We start from the raw sequence: 17697 nt of genomic DNA on the forward strand, positions 1-17697 counted from the left end.
CTCGCTCCTCTTAATCCCCCCAAAAAGACATAAACAAAAAGCTCTCTCCCGCTCTTTCTCTGGGAATGCCCCAAAAATATGGAACTCTCTCCCTACCCGCATCAGGACTAATCCCTCCTTCACGATCTTCAAAAGACAACTAAAAGATTTTCTCCTCTACCGTCATCTCTGTGCATCTGGCCAATGACCTCGATCTTTGTGACCTCCAGTACTCTAGTTGCTACTCACTGTATTCTAAGGTTTATGTTTCTATACATGTATGCTTAATATTGCCAAGTTACCTCTTTAGGTTCCTCCCATGAACCAAGCCACTTGCCTCACCTGCAGCATGTTAAGAATTCTACTGCACATCTAGCTTTGAATTCGAGAATATTTTACAGCATCTCTGAATGGCATGTGATTTTACATTGGCTTCCTATGACCAAATGTAATGTTTTCCACCTTTGCTCTCTCACTTTAAAGTGCATCCCAGAGGCAGAACTGGTCTACATTTGGAAAACATCTTCTCACCCTTCGCCTATACTGCTACCTAGACTTTGCAGTCTAGAAATATATGACTTGCTTGACCACTAAAACTCAATTCTGCTGAGTAGAAAATTGGCGATTTTCAGTCCTATGTCTCAAGCTCTGGAACTGCTTTTCCCAGAATAATTTTAGAATGATGTCCTTGCAATTTAAGCTTCAGATAGTAGTTATACCTTTATGTCCCTGATGTAATCACATTACTCTTGCAGTTGCTTTTGGTCACCTTATGTTAGTTTTCTGATTGTCTTGGCTCTTAGGGTTAATTTAGTATATAGTGTGCACCTTACAAATAGAAAATGTATTTTAAAATTATTGATAGTGGCAAAATATTTGCTGACCAGAAGGTGAAAATATTCAGAAGCTCTCTTTCTACACTAGTGACTGTTAAGAGTCAGAGACATCATAAGTATGATAATATATAATGTGGCTGTTGTTGTGATGGGGAGGAGCTATCTCATATCTTAGAAGATATGCTAGGATCTATCAACATGTTTCCCTTAAAATCTACATGTATACCCATTTGTTGCCAGGATTTCTATGGTGGGAGACTAATTCTAAGTGCAGCAAAAATCTCTGAAAAAGGACAAAACTGTTTTTCTTGCTCGCCTTGGGAAAGACCTCCCTCAGCAAGCCTCAGTACCCTTGCCAAGGTTCTCTGGAGGTGGAAAAACCTACAGATCACAACTTTTTCCAAGTGCTGGAAAGGTTCCCCAGGTCAGTCCTGCAGCACCTAGTGTCTCATGGTAGGTTTCTAGGCACCAAGTCTCTCTCCAGCGATATACCCTGAAGGGCTCAGTCCCCTGTGGCCAGCTGGGCCCTCTTGGAATAAGGAGGCCTTCTGTTTTTGTGTCCCTGAAGTAAGCAAATGGGAGTTTCAGTACAAGCGTGCTAGCAGAATTCAGGAGTCTTTAAGTTCTTGATTATATCATATTCCCCCAGTATGGGTCAGGAATTAGGAAGCAGGAGTTTGGAGCCAGAAGTCTTTTTCCAGCAGGTTCTTCTATCTACAGTGAAGTCTCCCCATGTCCAGGAATGTTCTGAGAAGGTGGTGGTTAAAGTGCCAGATTTATCCTGTACACTAGCCAGTGATTGGAGAAATTCTACCACCCAATCCTAACTAATTAGCTATTTTTGCAGTTCTCGCCTCATTTTGCAGCACTTCCTCTTTGTCTTACTGAACGATTACTCTGAGGCCCCTGTTGCAAGACGAATGCACCCAGTTGTCATCAGGCAGGTCTGTTTTCAGCTCCTTATCCACTCCCCTAATTAGATGTGTTCTCCACCCATCTAACAGGGTCAGAGCGGGTTATCTCCCCCACTGTGATTGGGGCCTAACTGTCTGGTGGGGTCTGGAAATGAGGAAGGGAACCCCTCTTTGAAATTTCCCAATAAAACATTTTAGTGATAATGCTGTCCTTTGGTCACTGGCCAGCCACTCACAGGTGAATATGCAACTCCAGCTCTGTGTGTAGTAAGTTGACAGTACTCAGTTGTCTGCCTGATATCTGCCTTATGTACAGACCTGGCCATAGGTCGGTGGTAGAGACCTGAAGCAATAGGCCGAATGGGCCATATAACTTGGTTGGCCGTGGTTGTACTATTCACAATGTATCACTGGCTGTCTTCACACATTCCTCTTTTGGGCCTAGTGGTACACTGTGGAGCTATCAAGAAAATGTGTGACCTTGGAAGATTAAGCTAAAGAGGTTTAAATGGAAATGACGCCTGGGGTGTTTAATGCCATACTATAGTGTAGTTATGTTCCACCTTCATAGAACATAGAAGCATGTAATGCAGTTTGTGAAAAGTATTAGTTAGAAATAAGGATTTTTGGCATGCGTAGGACAAATTATATCCAATAGTAAATTTAGTAACATGGAATATTTACAGCATGCTGACTGTCGATTTACAATACCTGTTTCATATAACTACACTTCAATAATAAAAGATAGATAAACAAACAATAATTTATGCCAGGCATATAAGTGTGACTGTTTCCTCTTCCTATCGATGGACATGTCTTTAATCCATCGATTTTGCTTGTTTGTTCCACTTAGCCTCGCTGGTTGTCTTTTGACCAAATCATGTCCAGTTAGGAAAATATTGTTTGCAAAACAAATCTTCAAATTCATGTTACAATTGTCGATTCATTGCAGGGTCATAGTAAAGAAAACAAAAGATTCCAGGTAATACTCATAGCAATTTGCTGAATTTGATGCAGGCATATCAGGTAATGTTCTGCTTCACACAACCAAGCAAAGTCTCAAACCATCTCAACACATCACACTATTCCATTTGACCAATCGCATCATTGATGACTATGTAGGATTTTATGATGTCATTTAGACGGTTGTTTGTCATGATATTGCGGTCAGAAATATCATCTGACAAAGTTTGTGTCATAAATATAATTTACAATATCGCCCCAATGGATGTAGAGTTTCAATTACTATGAGTGCAAACAATATCAAAGCCATGATATTTACGTCAGATGACATTGTGACAAAGATATTGTCATACCACACCCATTTAGTTAGCAGAGTGCTTTGCTACCATTGCAGATATTTGTAATGAAGGTTTATGGCATGTGTGGTAGAACAATTATACACCGTAGTAGCAATGCCATATGGCAGTCGTTGTGTCATGGTTGATGATTTATGCATTGTTAGACCTGGAAACCTTGGAGTGGTCTTCCCTCTGGAATTTTTGCCTTTTGCCTCCACGTTTTGCTGATTCTTTTTGTTGGCCATAGGACTCTGGGGACTATACCACTGCTAACCAGTGCTGAAGTGTATGTGCTTCTCCCCTAAATATGATGACATTGGTGTATACCCAATTGGCATATTTGTTGTACTGGTAAGACCCTTGTAAAGTGGTTTACCACATGCCCAGGGCCTTTACTTCAAATACCACTAGTGAGCTGCAGCACTGATTGTGCCACCAGCAGAAGTAGTTCTTCAAGCCTATCTCAGGCCTGCCACTGCAGTGCCTGTGTGTGCATTTTACTGCCACTTCGACTTGGCAATTAAAACTAGTTTCCAAGCCTTAAATGCCCCTTTTACTACAATCACCCCTAAAGTATGCCCTAAGGAACTCTAAGGGCAGGGTGCCATGTAAGTAAAAGGCAGGACATGTATTTGTATGTTTGGCATGTCCTTGTAGTGGCAAACAGCATACGTTTCTTTTTTCATTACTGTGAGGCCTACCTCTCTCACAGGCCAGCATTGGGAATCCCTCAATATACGTTTAAGCTGTAATTCCTGCTCAAAGAGGAATACCCTTTTCATGTTTAATATATTTGGAATGGAAATGATAAATCTTCCTTAACGGTGAAGTTGAATTTAACATTACTATTTTAGGAATGCCACTTTTAGAAAAGACAATAGTCTGCACTTACTTCTCTATGTGATTGACAACCTGTCTCCAATACGCATCTGGGGTGGGTAACAGTTTTGTGTTGTGCTTCCCTATAGACAGCCACAAACACAGGAAGGTGAGGCTCATCTGCATTCTGAGCATACCTCTGCATTCATCTGCATTCTGATGGGTCTTCCTGGGCAGGGAGGAATGGGAGGGGCTGGCACTTACACCTAAATAGGTAGCGTCCTGTTCAAACACAAAACACTGATTTACCCCCACAGATAGCCTGTCCAACATGACTCGGTTAAAACGGATCCTTGTGCACTTCAGAGAGCTGCTTTGAAGTCACTCCTTATATCAAAGGCACTTTTGGGTATAAGTACTGAGACTCAGCCCTGCTAAAATCGGGCACTTCTGGATTTTGAACTGAACCTCTGTCAGAAGGACTGCTGTGCTGCTTAAAAGACTCAACTTAACTGCTTTTCTTGGAGGACTGCTTTTATCTTTGTTGCCCTGCTGCCTGCTGCACCCAGACTCTGTTGACGGAGAGTTGGACTCTGCCTTCCCTCCAAGGGATCTCCAAGGGTTTGCTAGCTTGCCTCCTGTTTTCTAAAGTCTCAGGGACACAAAATACTTTCTATAACCCTGCTGGTGCTGCTGGACTCTGCCTCCTGTGAGTCATACTCTAGTCTGAGGTGCTCTCCCCACGTTCTAGGCCTCAGAAGTGGGTTCTGCAGCTGTTTTGCTACAAAACCAATGCATGGTCACCACTGCGCTAGTTGGAACCTATGCATCGGCCTTTGAAGCAGAGGCTGTTCGACGACAGCGGTTCTACAGCAGCATGGCTCGACGACGATGCATTGCCTTTACTTCAGTGAAGCTCGATGACAACATAGCAACTAGATGGCATGGAAAAGAATGACGCATCAAGCCCTCAGCGTCAATGCATTGCTTCATCCAAGGTACTTTCTCAGCGGACCCTGCATGGGTCCTGTAGGCGGCCTGCCCTCCATTGTGGTTGGCCTGAACTTTGGATTTGTACTGGTCCCTCGCGACCTCAAGTAACCTTATGACCACTAGTGACTTATAAGCACTATTTTTGTATTTAGTCTTTAAAAATTCAAATCCCTGCTTCTACTGATTGGATTTTTGTAATTTTGATCTCATTTTGCACAGATAAGTATTCTCTATTTTACTAGACCTGTGTGAAGTGTGTTTGTGGTGTAATCATTGAGTTACTGTGTGTGTGTGTGTGTTGCACACATACGTTACACATTGCTTCTTTAGATAAGCTTGACTGCTCACCAGAGAGTGAGCACAGGGTATCTTTTAGTGTGTATCTAGCTTACCCTGACTAGAGTGGTGGTTCCTGCCTCGTCTAAGTGCATACCTCAGCCAAGCAGGAATCCCATTTCTAACATTGCTGATCAGCAGTGAGGATAGAATTTGTATTTGTGCAATACCATATCGCCCTATGTGGGAAGGGTATGCCCAGACGTGGGTCCCGTACTCACTACGCCACTGGAGTCAAGCTATCCTGGCTGAAAAGGGGTGAAACCCCGAAAGCGGTCCTAGGATGCTTGATTCTGGTCCAGGGAAGACATGGCTTGGCAGTTCGGGCTGGACTGTTCCTATGAGGCACAGGGTCAAGACTGATTTGCATATGGCCATGTCTGAACTGGGGTGGCGTGGTGAGCAAAATAACGATGGATTAAACCCAGATCTGTGACTGGGGGTGAATGTTTTGCCAATGTACAACATTCCGTCCATCATCTTGTGTGTTTTGCTGTTCGCCCTATGTGGGAAGGGTATGCCCAGACGTGGATCCCGTGCTCACTACGCCACTGGAGTCAAGCTATCCTGGCTGAAGAGGGGTGAAACCCCGAAACCAGTCCTAGGATGCTTGATTCCGGTCCAGGGAAGACATGGCTTGGCAGTTTGAGCTGGACTATTCCCATGAGGCACAGGGTCAAGACTGATTTGCATATGGCCATGTCTGAACTGGGGTGGCGTGGTGAGCAAAATAACGATGGATTAAACCCAGATCTGTGACTGGGGGTGAATGTTATGCCAATGTGGAACATTACGTCCATCATCTTGTGTGTTTTGCAATACCATATAGTAACTCATTTTTCACTACAGCTCTCTACTGAGACCAATTCAAGCCTTTTTCAATTCTCCCTATTCTGACATCTTTTGATTTTTCCAAAGTCCTTTTGCCCAAGTCCCATTTTTCTCTGCAAGGTCTGTGGTCCTACCTGGCAAGGTGTAATTCGAACTGGTCAACCTGGAAGCATACACAGTGGCTCAGCTCAAGGGGATATGCCAGGAGAAAGGGGAGTTCCACAAGGGAAGTACCAGGAAGGCAGAGCTTCATAAAGCCTTGAGCACATGGGCAGGTGCCCACCCAGAAGGAGAAGTGGATGGGGTGGGATCTGTGTCTAAGGAAGGATCAGAGTAGAACCCGGCACAGGGTCTGGACATGCAGCCTACAGAGGGCGGGGCAATTTCTTCCCAGGACTGGCAGTCCACTCTAGAGTAGGCAGCAGTGTGTCTTCAAGGAGCCTGCCCTCAGAAGAGCGGGTGGACAGGAGGGATGAGAAGAAACTAAGGCTAGAGGTTGCCAAGAAGGAAAAGGAAAATAACCAGACCATTCCCCTTGATAAGCTTGAGAAGGAGTAAGCTCTTGAGGAGAAGAGAATAGCAATGGAGGAAAGGAAGATGGCCCATGAGCTAAGCCTCAGAGACCTGGATATTAGAGCCCACCAAGTGGGGTCCTGCAACAAATATAACTGGTGGCAGCATACCTGCAGTGTCTGCATAAGCATCCAGATTTCATATCCCAATGCCCAGTTACAGTGTGGGGGATGACATAGATAAATGATTAGCAACCTATGAATTGGCTTTGAAAGTGCACAGGAACCCACAGGAGTTACGGGGTTGGGTGGTAGTCCGTGGTGGGACATGCCCACAGTGGTGAGGGACATACTCCTTACACTAGGGGGGGAGCAGACTAACATCACTGCCATGAAATCATTTTAGTCAGAAAGTTTGGGTTGACACCTGAGAAGTACAGGCAATGGTTCAGGGCTCGCCACAAACTCTCAACATAAACATTGGTGGATTTTCTGGATCATGCTGGTAAGGGGCACTGAAGACCTGGGTGAGGGGCAGCAAAGTTAATGATTATGAAGGGTTCTGCAACTTGTTTTTGAAGGAGCACATTCTTAATACTTGTTCTCCAGAGCTTCGCCAACACCTGGTTGATAGCAAGCTTCCTCATGCCAGGTAACTTGCTGAGAAGGCAGACCCATTGGATCAGCACCAGAGTGTCCAAAAAGGTATCGGGCGGGATGAGCGGGGGCTCCCAAAAGGGTTCCAACCAGAAGGAGGGGAAGATAAAAAGACAGAGGGCCACATGTACAAAAGCTTTTAGCGGTCGCAAACAGAGAATTGGGCCGTTTGTGACCGCTAAATAGCCTTTTGAAATGTACTAACCTTATTTTGTGATCGGTAACCTATTACCAAATCACAGAATAGGGTTTGCGTGTCAGTATTAGGAAGGAGCATGTTAAGGGCGTCCCTTACTAAAAGCAAGCCGCAAGGGGATGTATGATTGTTTTCGCAAATGAAATGCAGACGTAAACTATTGCTGTTTACCATCAACTTCAAGTTGGTGGTAACCCATTTGCAAATGAGAAGGTGTCCTCAAAGGGACCCCTACCCCTTTGTGAATGTGGGCCCAAAGGTTTTCAAGAGTAGGCAGTGGTCTCATGGACCACTGCCTACTCTTAAAAAATGAAAAGAAAACTTTTAATTTCTTTTTTGAAATGCATCCCGTTTTCCTTTAAGTGGTGCTGAGGGGTGATCCCTCGGGTACACTGCATATGATGTCCTTGGGTTCGGAGGTGAAGGGAGGCAACCGGATGCTGTTTGTGCATTCTGTAAGGAAAGTGTCGTCTGCTCATCTCAGACAGTTTCAATAAGGGGTGTGGCTATACTAGCTAGCAAATTCTTGGATTATAAAACTGATTGGGTTATGGCTGATGTTAGGGGGAAGTGGGCTATTGCTCAACTGGTGGTCCATGGTATTAAATATGTTTTAGCTGTGATTTACGGACCTAATACAGATGACCCAGTGGCCTTTAATACGCTTATGCTAAATCTACTTGAGTTCAAGGGAACTTTAACAGTCATGGGAGATTTTAATTGCGTTATGAATCAAACTTTAGACTCAACCTCTCAGCGCCGATTTTAAGGATGCCGAAAGTACGGACTACAATTTTGGAGCTCGCTCGCTCACTTACATGATATACAGGATGCCTGGCAGGCTTTGTATCTAGACTATCCGGGGTTTACATTTTATTCTTGCCCACACAGGCAGTACTCAAGGTTGGATATGGCTTGGGTCAGTAACACAGTCTTGAGCGCAGCTAAGATGGAGGTTTGTCCAAATATTACCTCTGACCACAACCCAATACTACTAACAATTCAGCCGACACCTGCTGTTAAGATAGGGCGGCCTTTTTCTTTTCCACGATATTTGCTATCGGACGATGAATATACTTTGCATATGGGGAAACTCTTAGCTGAATTTCTGTATTTTAATATTGGCACTGCGTCTCCTCATGTGATATGGGACTCCATAGAAGCATTCATAAGAGGCATCACTCAGCAATTTATACTGTCTAAAAATAAGACTAAGGAGACTTCTGTTAAGGCGGCTCTTATGACTTTAACTGGTTTAGAACTTTCTGATGCACAATCTGTTAGAGGACAGGAGAAAGATCAATCACCAATTTATTTTAAAATAATAGAAGTGAAAGGGGCGGCATTAGGGATTATCAAGGAAGGAGCGGCAGCTATTTTTAATAAATTTCGCTCTGAACAATACGAGTATAGTGAACAAGTGGGCAGAATACTAGCATATAAAATTGCTGATAAAAGGTCTAAAAGCAAGATCGCTGAAATTAAAGGAGTGGATAATGTTTTACACACCGAAGACCGGACGATCTTGGAGCAATTTGTGCTCTTTTATGAAGATCTATATGCTCCCTCAAGAAGAAGAGGTTTCTCGATACTTAGACAATGCTCGAATACCAGCGCTAACAGCTCAGGATGTTGCACAATCGGAATGAGAGATATTGGCTGAGGATATCTGGTTGGCTTTAGCATCTCTCCCCTTGGGCAAGGCTGCGGGTGAAGACCAGATCCCGATAGAATCATAGAAAGTCTTTAAAAATATCCTACTTCCATAGTTTGTTAAAGTTATTTGTGAAATAGGGGAATTAGGTGCGGTACCACCCTCGTGGGATAGTACAAATATGGTTTTCTTTCTATAGAAGAAGCCACCAGCAGTTTGCGGATCGTACCGACCGATCTCACTTATCAATGCTGATGCCAAACTGTTCGCAAAGATTCTGGCTAATCGCCTTTCTCCATTAATGGTGAAATTGGTCTCAGGGCAACAGCATGGTTTTATTAAGGGAAGAGACACATCGACCCAAATTAATACTGCTATTATGGCATTCAAACTGTCAGAGCAAATTAATGTAAAATTAGGAATGATACTCTTAGACGCAGAGAAAGCGTTTGATCGGGTGGCATGGGACTATTTCTGGCCTACTCTTTCTGCAATGGGAGTTTCTGATCGGTTTTTGATATGGGTGAAGGAGCTTTATCGCTCACCTCAGGCTAAACTAAGCTTTGCAGGTTTACAGTCCAGGGTTTTTGGGATTAACAGGGGTACACGACAGGAGTGTCTCCCCTGTTGTTTGCTTTATATCTAGAACCTTTTATTCGAATACTCGTGATGTATCAAGGCATTCAGCCATTATCTCATAGACTCAACAAACTAAAACTTAACGCCTATACGGATGATATCGCAATTTTCTCGACGGATCCAGCCCGGTCTTTTGAACTAATTACTCAAGAGGCTGATAGATTTGGTATCTTTTCTGGTTATAAATTGAATATCGATAAGACTCAGATTTTACTGGATTACAAACCAGATATCCCTATAATGGGAAGTTGCCCAGAAGCCACATATCTTGGCGTTTGTATGACCCCTCAGATTCAAAATATTATTAAATTAAATTATGAAACATTGTTGAATGAGACTGCCAGGAAACTCAAGAACTGGCAACGGCTTCCTATCATTGTTATTGGACGATGTAATATCATAAAAATGACAATTCTTCCTAAGTTTCTTTATTTATTCAGGTCCATTCCTTTGAAACTGCCGAATCATTTTTTTAAGTAACTAGACGGGATAGTAGTCAGCCTCATCTGGGGATATAGGTGTGCACGTCGGGCTATCAAGTTTTTTAAATATCCATTTAACCGAGGCAGTCTTGCACTTTCCGATTTCAAATTGTACTATTGGGCTTCTTTTATGAGCAGTGGTAATCCACTTGAGGGCACTTTGCTCTATACCAATGTTGTAGAGTCTCTCGACAAGGTTGTGGTGGGAGACAGTGTTGAAAGCAGCAGAGAGGTTAAGGAGGATCAGGGCCACAATTTCATCTTCAGCTGAGGAGAGTTCTGATGTAATCTGTGGTGGTGATCAGCGCAGTCTCAGTGCTGTGGTTGGCATGGAATCCTGAATGTAAGGCGTCGAGTAGGTGCCAGGTATCCGGTTCCAGATATTCGGTGAGCTGTTGGTAGATGACATTCTCAAGTACTTTGGCTGTGTGGGGGAGCAGGTAAATTGAAAACATTTGATATCACTGGGGTCGGCAAAGGGTTTCTTTAGGAGGGGTTTGACCTCTCTGGTTCCATCTGTCCAGGAAGGCTGCTGTGGAGATGGAGGTGATGATGCTGGTGAGTTCCGAGCTAATAGGGTTGGTTCCTAGGTTGAAGAGACTATGGGGGCAGGGATCAGTGGGTGCCCCAGAGTGGATGGAACACATGATCGCCGTGATGGTCTGAGTGGTGGGAGGCGACCAGGTGGTTATCAATCAGCAGGTGTCAGCTGATTGGTTGAGGTCTGAAACAAGCAGTCCTGACTATCAAGGCAAGTACATGTCAAAAAGGGCAGGGGTCTGTGGTGTACGTGGGAAACCTGATGGGCAGGGGAAGGTGCAACCCCTTCAGGCCAAGATAGAAACCATCATGGCATGGCTGCCCCCCAAAACTCAGACTGAGGTCAGAGCATTATTTGGTCTCACTGCATACGATGGGAGGTTTGTCATGGGATATGGCACCATTATTGCTTATTTTCCTAACCCTGAGTGGAGTATTTTAGTGGTGTTTTCATTGTGTTACTGTGCGTGTGTTGAACCAATACTTTAAATATTGCCTCTTTAGATAAGCCTGACTGCTCAGTGCCAAGCTACCAGAGGGTAAGCACAGGTTGTCTTTTAGTGTGTATCTAGCTTACCTTGACTAGAGTGGTGGTTCCTGCCTGGCCTGGGTGCATATCTCACCCAATCAGCAATCCTATTTCTAACATGCATGCTACTAAATTGCTTACCTGGATACTTAACGAAGGACATCTATGGCCTTGCCCAGGTAAATCATCCTTTACACGTTTTGTGTCGCAAGCTCCATTTTCTACAGAGTCTTGCTTAAAATATTTTCTGGGAGGTGGTTTGGGTTTGGCTGCTTTTGGTTTTTTGATGATGATGTCGCCATGTCCATGTGTCTTTTTCAAACTCTGAGGTAGGTGACATACTTCAATGGAGATGGGGGAAGGGTTATCCGAGATGGTACGTGAAGAGCTGTAGATCTCACTTGGCTGCCTGTTAATGGGTACATCAACACTGTGGACTCGGGCCTTTAAATCCAAGGCTGCAGAACTATTGCCACAATGTGACCGATTGCTGTAACTGCTGTCACTGCTGGAACGGGTCATTGCTCTCTGGGCTCTCCGAGGTGCATACAGGTATGCCACACTCTTCTCAATACAGTTTTCACACTGGTACTGTCCATGCCAGCAGGGTTCCAGTCGCATAACACCTATGGTTGGCAAAAGAGGGTCTTGTTAGTATACATAGATGTAATTATACTGCTAATTATGATGCAGGTACGAAAAATGACACTAGCAGATCAAAACATATTTTAGCATCTTTTAGTCTCTTGCTTAGTAGTAATCATTCAAGTAGGTTGTAGGTTGTGCATAGAAAGAGTGATGAAATTCTTGAATAATAAATGACCATATTTTTATAAGAGTTACGGTTTTTGTGCAAATTGATTGGTGAATTTTTGAGCTTTTTTGTGGTGACAAAATGCTGAATTCAAACAGTACATGAATGAAAGACTTGTTAAATTTGAAAAAAATCAAAAACAATTACAAATATTAGTTAACTGGAGGATTAGTGTATAGCAAAGTATAGAATATATTTGCATAATTATATATATATATATATATATATATATATATATATATATATATATACACACACACACACACACACAGCATATGGTAAGCAGAATATCCTTCCAATTTTAAAGCAACACTGCCCACTGTCTTTATTCACCAATCACATGCGTTCATTGACACTAGTCTCTAAACATGGTTTTAACACCTGGGGGAATCATTCTAAAAAACATTTCCCAGAAACATTATCCAAAAAATGAAGTTACATAATTACATTTCATCGTAAGACAAAAAAACAAGTTGTGCCTAATGTTTAACAAAACTCCGGGGCAGATTTACTATTCTTTCACACAATGCAGCAAGGTAACTTCCTGTGCTGTGTTGAGTGAAAGGGAGGGAGGCCAAATTCGCCATATCTGCTAAGATATGGCGCATTTCCGCTCTCTCCTAGCAGTGGCGGACTTCAAGCAGCCTAACGCCACAACAGGCTACAGGCAGGATTGTTTCTGTGCGGGAAGCAATACCTTCCTGCACAAAGCAATACTTGGGGCATATTCCTTTTTTTTATGTGTGCTACAGAATAAAGCAAACTGGAAGTAGGAACTAACGAGGAGAAATGAAGATATTTCTCCTCGTTACGCCTCTCTCTGTTAGGCACACCATTTTGGCACAAACCGGGTTTACTGACTTTAGTAAACCAGGGTGTGTGTCAAAATCCATGGGTGGGTGCACAGGACTACCCATGCTACCCATGCTCCTCCCATGGTACGCATCAACAATGCAAGGTAACGCAAGACAATGCTATGCGCTCCGTTTCATTTTTTTTACTAAGCAAATCAAAGCCAGGAAAATCGGAATTTGTGTTGCTTAGTATATCAAGAAATACATTTTGGGCCAGATGTACGACCATTGGATTTGGGCCTCTCACAATTTGTGACAAATTGCGGGTTGCAAATTGCGAGGCACTAATCCAATGTTCCCAATGGGTCCCAAAATGCGAGGCTCGTCAATATTCATGAGCCACTCGCAACTTGCGACGCTATTGGGACTGGCCAGCCGCACAGGGATGGTGGCCTGATGGGGTCAGCAGACCACCATGTCTGTGACTGCTTTTCAATAAAGCAGTTTTATTTTTTTAAATGCATTCCGTTTTCCTTACAGGAAAACGGAATGCATTTAAAAAAGAAAAAATGAAACGTTTTCGTTTCATTTTTAAAGGCCAGGTAGTGGTTCCTGGGACCACTGCCTGCCCTTAAAAAATATTTTACCCTGCATTTCCAAAGGGGACGGGGTCCCCTGCGGACCCCTTCCCGTTTGCAAGTGCTTTACCACCCTTCTGAGAAGGGTGGTAAACTGCGACTGTTTTGCGACCGCGCTTGCGGTCGCAAAAGAGTCGTACATACCCGGAGGACTCACTATTAGGAAGGGATGCCCTTGGAACGCCCCTTCCTAATAGCGACTCGCTATTCCTATTTTGCGAGTCGCATATAATTTGTGACTCGCAAAATTGGAATAGTACATAGCCAACTCGTTTTTTACAGTCGCATAGGTGTTTGAAACCCCTCTGCGACCGCAAAAAACGGTCGTACATCTGGCCCTTTGTGTCGGAGCTACATCAAAAAAGTGAAGCAATCCCAACATAAAATGTTAGCACATCTGGGCCTCAATGTCTTACTCACTGTCTTACCTGAAGCTGTAACTTGTCATATGTGTTAGGACAGTTATTTCGGTATTATTAACGCACTCCTGATGTTAAATTTGATGGCATTGGTAAAGTTTTCCCTTGCAGTTGACAGAGCCCAAGACTGAGGGCAATGGAAGGAAATATGATAAGACAGGCAGATGTGGTGCACAAATATCAACTATAGAAGGGAGAAGAAAGTGTGCACAGGCAATAGAATGCACAAAAGCACATAATCTTCGAGTGATCAACAAAAATCAAGTCAATGCACGCAGGATGCCAAAGCAGTCTTGACTTCAAACAGAAAAAAGCGGATTAAGTATAAACCATGTGCCATTTATGATACAATTTACACCATTTTGCAGAACATTCAGTTAGCAAGTATATGTTTGCAATTAGTGCATCATTACAATTCAGAAATATCCATCATGCTATTTTTAAACATTCCAAGAATAGCATGAAAAGATGAAGAGAGTCTAAATGTCCACAATATCTTTTATGCAAAATACTCATTGTGTATACCATCCTCACACCTGTGCAAATTATGGACTAGTCTTTAGTAAATCACCTGTGGGAAGTGCAATGAATTAGATACGTTATTTCAGTCAGCTTACCGTCCATGCTCCATTGATGCCGGTCCCTCAAAAGTTTGCTGCTTTCCACTGCGTGGGCAACAGCTTCCTTCAGCTGCTTCTCAGAAACCTGGAAATTGAGATTGCTTAAGTAAAAAAATGTTTTTGAAGGATATTGAATATTAAAACCGCCAGTCTCCTTCCAACAGACTAAGGAAATCAAAACTATGTTCAGGTAGGTGAAGGTCTGCGAAAATAAATCCTCGTAAAAAGAAAAAAGTTTCATTTCCCAATAAATGATGGCTGTTATAACCCTTTTCTCACCAACTATTTAGGATATCATTAATCCAATGCATTATACCAAAAATGTTTACTTTGGTAATTCTAAGCATTCAAGAATATACTCGAAAATATCCTAAAGACAAAATCTTCATGTTAGAAATGGGGATTCTGGTTGTCAGATTATGCACACTGTACTAAAAAGGAATTACCACTCTAGTCAGGGTAAGCTAGCTACATTTTAAAAGATATCTTGTACTCACCGTCTGGGAGCTTGGCACAGAGCAGTCAGGCTTATCTAACGAGGCAATGTGTAAAGTATTTGTGCAACACACACACACACACACACTAGCACAATGAAAATGCCACAAAAAATGCTCCACAGTGGGTTAGACAAATAGGTTATATTTTTATGAGTAAAACAAGACCAAAACGACAAAAATCCAATAAGTACAACTGGAGTTATGAATTTTTAAAGAATTAATCAAAATGTAGTGCTAATAAGCAAATAGCGCTTAGAGGTTAATTGAGATCGGGCTGGACCAGGGTAAATCCAAAGTTCAGGTCGACTACGATGGAGGACAGACTGGCTACCGGACTCATGCATGTCCCGCTAAAAAGAAATTCGAATGAAGGAAACGTCGAAGACTCGATGCATCGGTTCTGATCCCTACATTCGATAAAGACTTTGTTGATAAACCCGTTTATGATGCAGGTGATGTGTCGCAGTCAAGCCATACTGTCCATCGACATTGAGATGCACAGTCCATCAATACAATGTCGTTGATTGGCACCTGCGTTGGCGTCGAAGGCCAATGTATCCGTTCCGATTGGCGCTAAGTCGTCACAGCGTCGGTTTTGATGGTTCTGTACAGCAGAAGCTCACTTTCAAGGGCTCAAGACTGGAGTGGCACTATCTGGGAGGGCAGAACTCACAGATGGCAAAGTCCAGGTGCTGTTTCAGGGTTAAAAGAAGTCTTTGATGGCCCTGAGACTTCAGAACAGGGGGCAAGCAAGCAAGTCTTTGGAGTCACTCTAGGCTCAAGTGAGATGAGTCCAGTCCTTGTCCTCAGCAGGGCATCAATCATCAGGCAGCAAGGCAACACAACAAAGCAGAAAAGCAGCTCTTTCAGAGAAGCAGCAATCAAGCTGAGTGGCAATCCTTGTAGCACAGCAGTCTTTACTCATGCCAATTTTTGTCACAAATACAGTAGTGTACTGTCTTGGTAGAGAGGTGTGCCCCAGGACTTAAACCCAGTTGTGCCTTTGAAGTGGGGGTGACTTCAAAGAAGAGTCCTTGAAGTTCACACAGGCCCTTTCTTCCCAACATTGGCTCCAGGCTTTCAATAGGGGGTAATTAGCCCTTTGTGTAGGACACAGGACACTGCCTATTCAGGTGTAAGTGTCAGCTCACCCCTCTCTTCCTGCCGAGAAAGAGCAATCAGAATGCAGATGAATGCAGATGAGTTCTCTGTCACACCTACCCTTCCTGTATTTGTGCATGTCAAGAGGGAATGCACAAACTGTAGCTGTCACTTATCCCAGACGTGTATTGAAGACAGGCTGCAGGCACATGGAGCAGTAGAAGCAGAAAAGTGCCCACTTTCTAAAAGTGGTATTTTTAAAATAGTATTGTTAAATCCAACTTTTCCAATAAAGAGGATTTATTATTACCATTCCAAAGATATAAAACATGATGCAGCTACTGCTTTCTGATCAGTAATTACATCTTAAAAGTGCATTAAGGAATTCTCATTGCTAACTAATGAGCTGAGCAGGCCTCACAGGAGTGAAAAATGAATTTGAGTGTTTCTCACTACCAGGACTTGCAAAACTTAACAGCAACATATCCTACCTTTTACTTATAAAGCACCCTGCCCTATGGGCTACCCAGGGCCTATCTTAGGGGTGCCTTCTGTGTAATAAAAGGGCAGTTTAAGGCTTGGCCAAGGGTTTTAAATGCCATGTCGAAGTGGCAGGAAACTGCACACACAGGCCCTGCAATGGTAGACCTGAGAGAAGTTTGAAAGGCTACTTGTGTGGGTAGCACAATCAGTGCTGCAGGCCCATTAGTAGCATTTAAGTTACAGGCTCTGGCTATATGGTATACCACTTTAAGGGGGACTTACAAGTAAACTAAATATGGCCATTGTGCATATACAAATGTAACCATGTTTAAGGGAGAAACACATGCACATTAGCACTGGTCAGTCTGCTAAAGTGTTCAGAGTACCAAAGTCAGCAAAAAGACGATCAGAAAAAGAAGAGGAAGGTCAAAAGTTTGGGGAAGCCTTCAGAAAGGGTCATTTTCCAACACTTCCACATAATTTGTTTTCAGTTTTCAAATCTGTTGAAAAAAGATTTCTAATTGTATTTTTTGCTGCATTTTTGGGCCAATTTAATAAAGCAGGTTACATGCTTGCTATATTTCTTTCCACTAGTTAAAAGAGGAGCATTCCATCAGACGTATAGCTATAATTTTTCAACAGTATTTTTTTATTCATGTGTTTTATTTATCACAACTTTTTTTTAGCAAGCGCTGGGTGCCACTTAACAGGCCACCTCAGACACCACAGGGAAGGGGAGGAGGTAGGGAAAATGGTTTGCATACAAGGTCTTCAGAGTAACTATGGAAAGAATCATTGATCTGTAAAATTCATTGTTTTGTGGGCTTTCTCATAATTTCTTCGCAAAAACAAAGCAAGAGCAACTCAATATGCCTAAAAGGAACCTGGGTATATATGTATATGCAAGACACTGGATTACAAAGGACTCATTTTACAATGTTTGAGGCAAAACAAATTGCACAATACAGCCAATGTAGTAATGAAGCATAACACCACTCCATTCAACCAAAGCAGTAATATTTTAATAGCTCTTCATAACATATACAAAAGTCATAATGTGCCAAACAAGTGCCCAGTGCCCCCAATGAGCACACAATAAAGTGCAACAAGAGT

The 17697-nt window shown here is 42.9% G+C and overlaps 1 protein-coding gene across 1 annotated transcript in view; it reads right to left on the reverse strand.

The window, feature by feature from the left end:
- Positions 1–17697, reverse strand: part of IL16 (interleukin 16) — a 482340-nt gene that overhangs the window by 154707 nt on the left and 309936 nt on the right. Inside the window, exons 11-12 of the mRNA XM_085644300.1 lie at positions 14501–14588; positions 11360–11844 (exon numbers count right to left, since the gene is read on the reverse strand). Coding sequence (XP_085500426.1) covers positions 11360–11844; positions 14501–14588 — 573 coding nt within the window. The remainder of the gene's footprint in view (positions 1–11359; positions 11845–14500; positions 14589–17697) is intronic.

Source organism: Triturus cristatus, chromosome 3_1 (genome assembly GCF_964204655.1).
Source record: "Triturus cristatus chromosome 3_1, aTriCri1.1, whole genome shotgun sequence".
In the NCBI taxonomy this organism is placed as follows: domain Eukaryota; kingdom Metazoa; phylum Chordata; class Amphibia; order Caudata; family Salamandridae; genus Triturus; species Triturus cristatus.